The sequence below is a fragment of the Crotalus tigris genome, unplaced genomic scaffold, assembly GCF_016545835.1.
Source record: "Crotalus tigris isolate CLP2741 ecotype Arizona unplaced genomic scaffold, ASM1654583v1 scf7180000018485.2372832, whole genome shotgun sequence".
Lineage (NCBI taxonomy): Eukaryota > Metazoa > Chordata > Lepidosauria > Squamata > Viperidae > Crotalus > Crotalus tigris.
In genome coordinates this window covers 226833-236232 of record NW_024097033.1, presented here as the reverse complement: position 1 = coordinate 236232, position 9400 = coordinate 226833, and the positions used below count along the sequence as shown (strand labels likewise).

The window sequence follows — 9400 nt, the reverse complement described above, 5'->3', positions numbered from 1 at the left end:
AGGGAGACAATCACTCAATATTCCTAGAGAGGCGTAGAAAGAACATATGTACAGTACTATTCCGCGTGCCGGCAGGAGGAGCGGTTGGAAAGAGAAGAAGAAGAGCTGAAACTGCTCGCGGCTGTTTGCGGTTATCATAATAGTCTTTAGGAAGAAAGTAGAACACGCCCCCGATTGCAAGCAGCGGTGTTTTCTATGTCTCCAAACACCCAACTTTGTCCCAAAGTATTGTTTTTGCCGTTTTAGTTTTGCCAGGTGTGGTTTGCACAGAACAAGCTTTTCAGTGCTTAGCTAATGTTGGGGGGTTTACACAGTACAGTAGTTAAACCCTAGTTAAAAGTTTGCCCTTTGCTAAATTACAAACAACCCGCATTTTTTTTTCTTGCGAGGTGTGTGAACTGGCTGGTGTCCCGGCAGGAGACCGTAGAGAAGGGAGCCGTGAATTCTCCGAGCTGCATCCCAGGAGCTGCGCCACTTCGCACTTTCGGTTCCTCTAGTTCCCGGTTTAATTTGGAGATAGTCTAGAATAGAATAAAGATGGTACATCATGCTAATCTTTTCTATTTAGTAACAACCACCTATTCTTCATTGCCTAGTAATACAAAGATTCCCTTTTGTGAAAATAATATTTGTCTTAACATACAAATTTAATACTCACCTGTGAAAATGCTTTTGTATACTATTATTTTTTAACCCTTATCAGAAAGTTTTAAACTGTTTAGAATGATCACTAGTCCTAACTGTAACACTTGCTAAGAGATTGAATAGTTTTTTTTAATTCAGGTGTGTGAAATGAAAAAATACCTTGATAATTCTTTCGGTACAAATCAAACATATTTCTTTGATAGTCAATTAAAATAAAGACCGGTGTCTGCTGAGACATACTTAGTAAAAGGAAGAACTGTGACCTTTGCAGTTGAGTAGATGGTGAAAGATTGTGGTTGGCACACATTTTTCCACAGGAACAGAGTGCAGAACCAGCTAGCATATAGGAATTGAGGAACTGAGCCTTGTTCACAGGTACAATGACACGAGTAGAAATGGTAGTGAGGAAAGTAGTGGTCAGAGCAAGGACAAGGAACAACAGGAAACTGGCTCAGTAACCAGGACAACAGTAGAAGAATAAGGAACTAACCTAATGGTCAGTTCCAGGAACAGGGAGCTGACCCGGAGATCAGTCCCGAGCAAGGGAAAAGGGATGGCACCAGAATGCTAAAGGTGGGCACAATGTTAAGGTATAAAGCCTGTTTAAAAGATTTGGGTGTTGCCATCTGGCCCAGCTGTCACACTTAATTTGATCCTTATTGCAATAAGTTGTTGAAATGTAAGTACTGAATTTGTGTGTCAAATTTAAATAAACCTCTGGATCCTAAAGTTGAGAATTTTGTTGTGTGTTATCTCTTATTTCTCTTTAACACGTTTTCCCCCTGACAGGTGAAAAAACTGGGCAGCATTCTGAAGGCATACATGAGAAATAATATCTGACATATCTTAAGTGAAATGGACAAGATAAATCAGAAAAGCAAAAAGGTACTTCAAGGTATTTCTTAATGCTGAAAAAGCCATTGACAATTTGGAAAGATCTTTTATATTTGCAGTTCTAAAGAAAATGGATTATGGCCCTTATTTTTTTCATATTGATACAGAATACTCAGAAAGAACAAAAAGGCAAAATTATAGTGAAAGATCTTACTTTGCAGCAATATGCAATACTGAAGATAAAGGTGTCCACTTGCTCCCTCTTTTTTACTAGTATTATACTGTAGATTAGAACCATTGACAGTTCAAATATGAATATAAATTGAATTTTTTGCAAATAATCTTGTATTTATAGTTGTCTGCCCTAGAGATTCCTTAATGCTGTTGATGGAACATATACAACACTAAGGTTCAGTGTCAGATTATTGAATTGATAAAAAGAAAACTCAAATATTGACACAGAGAATGAGAAAAACAATATTTCTACAAAACAATAAGATTTAATATTACTGCTAAGAAGGCTGGGTACCGAAGAATATTCTTGACAAAAAGAAAACTTATTATTTAAGAATGATTATTTATCAATCTGGAAAATGCATTAGCAGATATTCCTAGATGGAAAAAAAAAATCTATCCTGATTAGGAAGAATCCCAGCTATAAATGAATGAATGAATATTTTACCATCTTCTTTAATGATGCTAATTTGTATCAAGAATAAGCTGTTAAATTACTGGCATGGATCATTAATGAATATATGGTCCAATAAAAGGCCAAGGATTAAATGTAAGAATATGTAGGATTCAAGAGAATGAGGTGGCCTTGTTGATCCAAATTTCATACTAGTATTATGCTACATATTAAACGTGGATTTCAAACTGGATTATATTTCCATGGAAGAGTCATGTCTTCCAGAAGGATTGTATAGATAACACTGGGTGACACACAGAAAAATAAACAACATATACTGTAAGAAATCATATAATAAAATTCCTTGTGTGTTCAATCACACTTGGCCAATAAAGAATTATATTCTATAATATTAAGTAAACTACTGAATGTTTGCAATTAATGCAAGGAAAAAATAATCTGGATCTTTCTTCTCTTGCCTTACTATTCTCTTTCCTTACTATTACAAAGATAAAGATACAAAGAAATGTGGGTAGAGAGACAATAACTTGTTTAGGTTGCAAGATTTTATTGCTAACATGACAAAGATAAAATCTTTTGAGACTGTAATACTTTTCTGGAACCATTCGTCTGTTTCCAAACTTTTTCTGAATTCAATTCCAGTTTGGCTGTCCATTTGTGGTTTTAATTTAGCTTGGGTTCTTGTGGTTACTGGTGCTGCCAGTTGTGACTCTGCCATTATTGGTTTAGAGTCTGTGGTTCGTGCGCTGTTATATTGGGGCATGCGAGATAGTGCATCTGATCAGTCCACACCTGGAAGGGGATTTTGTTGCCTTCCAGGAACTGTCGCCACGTGAGTAATACCCAATGTATCCCATATGCCTCCTTCTCCCATACGGGCCAGCGCTGTTCTGTTTCCATGAGTTTCTTGGATGTATATGCACAGGGTTGCAATACTCCATCATCGTTTTCTTGTAATAGAACAGCCTCCACTGCCACATCACTTGCATCTGCCTGTATTACGAAGGGCTTGTCCATGTCTGGGTGTCTTAGTACTGGTTCGGCAGAAAAAAGTCTCTTTAGTCTCTCAAACGCTGCTTGGCACTCCATTGTCCATGTTAGTGGCTGGCTAGGTTTTACTGAGGATGCTCCCTTCGTTTTTAGTAAGTTAGTGAGGGGCAAGTCTATCTGGGCAAATGAGGGGATGAATTGGCGGTAAAAGTTTGCAAAGCCCAGGAAACTTTGTAGTTGCTTTCTTGTGTGGGGTGGTGCCCAATCTAATATTGCTCTGACTTTCTCTGGGTCCATTTCAATGCCCTGGGGGGATATGCGATAACCTAGGTAGTCTATCCTTTCCTGGTGGAATTCTCATTTTGAGAGTTTGGCATATAGGTGGGCGGCTTGCAGCTTCTTTAAAACCGCTCTGACAAGGTTGACATGTTCTTCTTTTGTTTCGGTGAAGATAAGAATGTCGTCCAAGTTGCCTACTTTAGAAGAATGGATATTTAAAGTATCTAGTTTTGCAGAAATGGCAAAAATTTCTGCTTATTTAAAGGATCATACACAAGAAAGATATATCATTATATGGAGAAGATGGATAGACTATATTCAGAAAAAGTATGGAATTAAAAAGTTTCATTTATTTTATGAATGAATATTATAACAAATATTATAGAGAATTGTCTTATAGGTTATGGAGTTAAAGGTTAATTATGATATTTTCTTTTTTCTTTTCTTTTCTTTTCTTTTTTATTATTATAAATTTTGTTATTATTAACCCTGTATTCTGCTCTGGGAAGTGAAGGGAGGGGGGTTGGGGGTGGGAGGGAGGGTAAGGGGGGGTAAGTGTAGTATAGATAATGGTTGTTTATAGGAGTGCGGCCCGGGCACTCCCCTTATGCTGCGTTCATGGTTTTGATAGGGATGAGAGGAGAGAAGGTGTAGAGAGGAAGTAGGGTATTGAGAGGAGAGGGGAAGGGGAAAAGAGTAGGAGGGGAGGAGAGAAAGAGGAGGGAAGTAGGGAATGTTTTAAGAAAGGGTGGACGCAGCCTGGGGGAAATGGGCGGGTCGCACCAATGGTTATGAATTTATCTTATTTTAAAATTGTATTGTATTTTTATAATGTTTAAATGGAAAAAATAAAAATTTTCAATAATAAAGAATGTCGTCCAAGTAAACAAGGACCCCCTTGAACAGGTGCTCCCTTAGAACGTCATTGATTAATTGCATAAAGACTGCAGGGCCCCCTTGTAATCCAAATGGCAAGACTTTGAATTGATAGCACCCCATGGGGCAGTTAAATGCGGTCTTCTATTCATCCCCTTCCTTAATTCTCACGCGATAGTAAGCTTCCCTTAGGTCTAGTTTAGAAAAAAATTTCCCTTTCGAGAGGTGTGACAGCATGTCTTTCATGAGGGGCAGAGGGTATAGGTTGCTTTCACTGATTGTATTCAGGGCCCTATAATCCACGCATAAGCGTAAAGAGCCATCCTTCGTCTGTCTAAAAAGGACCGGGGCAGCCACTTTACGCTTGGCTGGCTCAATGAAACCCCTCTCTAGGTTTTTTTAATGAATCTTTCCATTTCTTCCTTCTCCTTTGGGTTCATGGAGTATAATCTGGGCTTCGGGAGTTTTGCCCCAGGCTTGAATTCAGTGGCACAGTCTGTGGATCGGTGGGGGGGAGCTCATTCGCCCTCTCCTCACTGAAAACTTCAGCAAGGTCTCTGTATTCCTCTGGTATTTCTATTAGTCCCTTTTCCTCTCCCATGGATGCTTTTTCTATTCTTGATTCTGGTAGCCCCCCTTGGGGTTTTAAGTTCATAGGGTCCCCCTTCAGGAATTTGATTTCTGTCGTCCTCCAATTTACCCAGGGGTTCCATTTTTTCAACCATTCCATCCCTAGAATCATTGGGCATTCCATGCCTGGGGTCACCACAAACGTTATGTCCTCCTCATGTTTGCCCAGGTGTATTGATAGAGTGGCTAGGGTAGCTGGCACCCCCCCCCCGCTATGGATCCATCTAACTGGCCAAATGAGATTGGTTGTTCCAGTCTCCTCGATGGGATGCCCAGATTCCCCACTAGTGTTGGGCTAATGAGGCAGCGGGTGCAGACAGAGTCTATTAAGGCTTTCACCTTCACAGCTTCGGGCATGGGGGGAATTAATATAGTCACTGTCTTGAGGATGGGTGCGATGTGTCCACTTACCAGGGGTTCGCCCTCCGAGCTGTCATCTGAGGCGTCCACCGGCCCTGCGGTGTAGGCTGGAGTTCTTTCCCCCTGATGAGCAAAAGTGGGGGGTTCCGCAATTTCCATCATTCTCATGGCAGTTTCTTTTGGCTTAGCTGAAGACTTTCCGGATTTGCTGATTGGGGATCTGTCTGGGTTGTGCTGGGGGGCTTTGGAGCGGCATTCTACAGCCCAATGCCCTTCTCTTCCGCACTTGAAACATCCCATTTGCTTCTTGGCTGTAGCCGATGGTTTCACTGGTTCGTGTGTCAACTCAGGCGGGGAGCGGCTCCATTGTTTTCCTCGGCGGTGTCTTTTCAATATGTCGATCTCTGCTTCCTCTGCCAAGATGTACCATTCCTCAAGTTGGTGTGGGTCCCCTCGGGGTAGGCAAGCGTCATATAGATCATAATTTAGTCCGTCTTTGAAATGGCTAAGGAGGATGTCTTCTGGCCAGTTCAGTTTGCTGGCAATAGCCCGGAATTCTTGTGTATATTCAGTCACCGGGCGTTTGCCTTGCCTCATCGTTTTTATCCTTTCGCGGGCTTTGCAATCAGCCAGGGGGTCTTCAAATCGTCTTCTCAGAGAGGACATGAAACGGTTGAAGTTGCTGAGTTCTGGGGCATTGGAGTCATGCAAGTTCACCACCCAATCTGCAGCCAGTCCGTCCAGGGCAGATTGCATGATCTGGATGTGGGCTTTGTCGCTGGGGATGTCCTGCCCGTATTCCTCTATGTAGCTGAGGACTTGGGTTAGGAAAAACCCCAAGCGTGTTGGCTCTCTTTGAATTTCACCTCCAACAGCGGACGTCTTGGAATGGATCAGTGCCTCCGTTGTTGGTGGTAGTGTCTTCCGTCCAGATCGCCATCTGTGGTTCGGTAGGGGGTGGGGACTACTGGATCATCAGATGTCCCCGGGGCTGCAGGTTCCACTTCCCCCTCGGTGTCTCTCCCTTTGTGGCTCCAGGAGCTGGGGCGGCCGTAGGGCTCAGGATTCTCCTCTCCTAGGGAGCTGAGAGTTCTCTTCATCAGGTCAATAGCTTTCTCTAGGATCCAGTCTGGGTACGGTGCCCAGCTTTCCCCCTCTTCACTTGCGTGCAGAGATTTCTCCATCTCCTGCTTCCATTCTGGTTGCTTGGGCCCCTGTCTCAGGGTCACCTTTCTTGATTCCTTTTCCCACTCACTTTTCTTTCCAACGCCCATTGACCAGCGAGGCTTGTGGTCCCGTGTCTCCACCACTTCTTCTCCTGAGGAATCTGACCTCTCGGATCCCAACATCTGGCAAGGTTCCAATTTGGTCAGCGGCTCTCTTTCCAGGGAGTTTTCCCCCTTTCTTGCTCCATTGTCTGACATGGTAATTTTTTGCAAAATCCCCCAGCAAGGGTCTCCCTTCCAGGTGGATTAATTTTGCAAGTCCTGTCTAATGTAAGGACCCACCCTACTTTGCATCTTAAGAAGACAGAACTCTTGGAATAATTCTTCCAACAGGAATCCTTTATTAAGAGAAAATGGTTGCAGGCGTTCTAGACAGGACTTGGGGTCCAAGCTCTCCCATTCAAGGTTTTAAGGGGTTCCCCAGTAGCCCCACCCAATCCCCCCCCCTACTTCCAGCAACAGTCTCAGGCATTACATTCCCACCCCTTTTTCTTACTGCCGGCTGAATGGAGACTTCAGAGAAAACTACATGAAAGGTAATAGCTCCCTTTGTTATGATTAGGCCTTTTTGGTGCTATCCACATTCAATCCCTTTGAAGTTGTACCGAAGGAAGTGAGGGCCATAAAGCCCCTTTGTTCACCCCCTTCCCTTCCTTGTATGACAGAATCCAGAGAAGGCAGGAATGGGGTTTTCTATAATTGATAACTAGAGATGAAATATAATTGGATTCTGACATACTTATTGCTTCTCTACACTTAATTGGTTCCAGTATCAAGTAAGTAATACACCAATAAAAGAATTACAAAAAAAAGTGGTAATGTTGAGATCTTTGAATGAATCTGAAAATCTTATAACAATAATACTGAAAAATTGTTAGGCATAATGTATAAATTGCTCAACAAACACAATGGATTTTAACACATTACAGTCCTTAATCGATACAGTACAAGTTATCAGTCTCACCTGTAATCTGTGTCTGTATAACAAACCTGTCTTCCCCCCAAAAAAATCTTCATCTTAAATCCTACATCAGTGTAGTATTCTGTACATTTGATGAAGTCAGCTGAAAGGTAATGCCTGACTGTTGTAGATATGCTTGCACATGAAGAAATTTTACTATGCTGCCTGGCCTGTATTTTGTTTACATATCATCTCATGGATGGATGCTTCGCATTTTACTGTAGTAGTTGCTAATACAATCCAGAATCTATCATTCCATCAATACTGCAAGCTGGCCAAGATACTCCACTGTATCTCACATTGGGATAAGATTCTTTTGCTGGAATACAGTGTTGTATTTTCTTCAGAAAGGTAATATAAATTCAACAGGACCATCTGCTCTAACTGTTGGTTGGATCCTATCAATGTCTGAACTGGTTACTCTCAATGTGACTATCAGTATTGGAAGCAGATTAACGGGAGCCGGATGCCAGGCTTTCCACATATTAAGCTTAGAATTTATCTCCTTTCCAACCTGGAGACTTGCTGCATGCCTTGTAGCTCAAATTTGTAACAAATCTATAATAAAAACTTTTTATCCCTTTTAACTCAGCAGTTTGTAACTTGTCTTTTAGAATCCCATTAAAATATGTTATTGCTCCATTTGTCGATCAGTAATAAAGTGATGAGCATCTGCAGCAAATATTCCTCTCTAATAAAAAGATCTGAAATTCTAAGAATATAGATTGAATCCCATATCTGAGATCAACCTTTTAGAATTCCTTTTCCCACTGAAAACTAATGAAAGAAATGTAATAACTGCAGCAGAATTAGCAACTATAGTAACACTCACTTCTGGTCATTTATTTATAGTAATCCATTGAAGTAACTGCACATAGCAATCAGCAGGAATCAAATGGCCACACAATATCAATAATGTAACCACCTTTCTCAAGCTGGCCATTTTATTAGTATAAGGATGGTACACTTGCAATTCCACCTTACAATTGCCATAATCCATTCATATGCTACACGTGACTTAACTACAATCTCAACCTGTGAATTCATTTCACATCAGCAACACAAATCACGCAACTTATATTTAATATTCTTACAATACTTTAATCATGATTGATTACAGAAAAGTTTTTGACTGTGTAGAATCCAATAAGCTTGGGGAGGATTTACATGAACTTGGTGTCCCAACTCACCTGATCAGACTTATCAGATCACTGTACACTGATTAGGAAACAATAGTGAGATTTCTTTATAGTGACACATTGGTCCAGGATCAGTAGGAGTTAGACAGGGATGTATCTTATTACCATTTTTGTTCTATCTGTATGTATATTAAATCTACCCATTGTGAAAAAAATATGCAGAGGGAATAGAATGGCTTGCTAAACTCTCAAGTGCACAAATGTATAGAAATTGTTCACTTTTTGGCTGTCATGTCCAGGAAGTAAGAGAAATTGAACATATGATGACATCATAAGCATTTCTTTTGAGATCACTTGTAACGCCCTTGTGTCCCAAATCATGATTCTGCAAATCATACAATGTACTTTTAAATTGATCTAGGATTTCAAAAGCTGTCTAGAGGAACTTTAATTGCATCTTTTACAGCAAGAATTTACACTGCCTATAAGATTTTATGGCTAGTACAGAGGCAGGGAATGAGATATAGACAATCCCTGAGTTAAGATGTCTGACTTACAGACAACTTGTACTTGTGAATGGGCTACCTATTACTAAAAATGATGGATGATGTTCTCCTTCCTCAAGTCGACAAACCATCGAAGCTGTACATTTTTAATATGCATCCTGTTTTCAGTGGTTCATGAAAATATTATGTGGTTTCAGTGGTTTATCAGCTGAAGGAAGGAAGAACATCATCCACCATTTTTAGTAATAGGCAGCCTATTCATAAATTCCAACTTACATACAAATTTCAGTTAAAGACAGACTTAG

The 9400-nt window shown here is 40.7% G+C and overlaps 1 protein-coding gene across 7 annotated transcripts in view; it reads left to right on the top strand.

Moving 5' to 3' along the window:
• Nucleotides 1-125: 125 nt before the first annotated feature.
• The window catches only part of GPR1 (G protein-coupled receptor 1), a 34812-nt gene continuing 25537 nt past the window's right edge, over nt 126-9400 (top strand). For 2 of the 7 annotated variants that reach the window (XM_039352858.1, XM_039352857.1), the window contains exons 1-2: nt 1306-1324; nt 1435-1530. Coding sequence is in view for 2 of the 7 variants with exons in the window: in XM_039352856.1 (XP_039208790.1) it covers nt 1501-1530 (30 nt within the window). In the remaining 5 variants the exon portion in view is untranslated. Of the gene's footprint in view, nt 256-402; nt 541-1305; nt 1325-1434; nt 1541-9400 lie in introns of those variants that run through there. The other 5 variants (XM_039352856.1, XM_039352855.1, XM_039352851.1 and 2 more) reach the window with 5 other exon arrangements.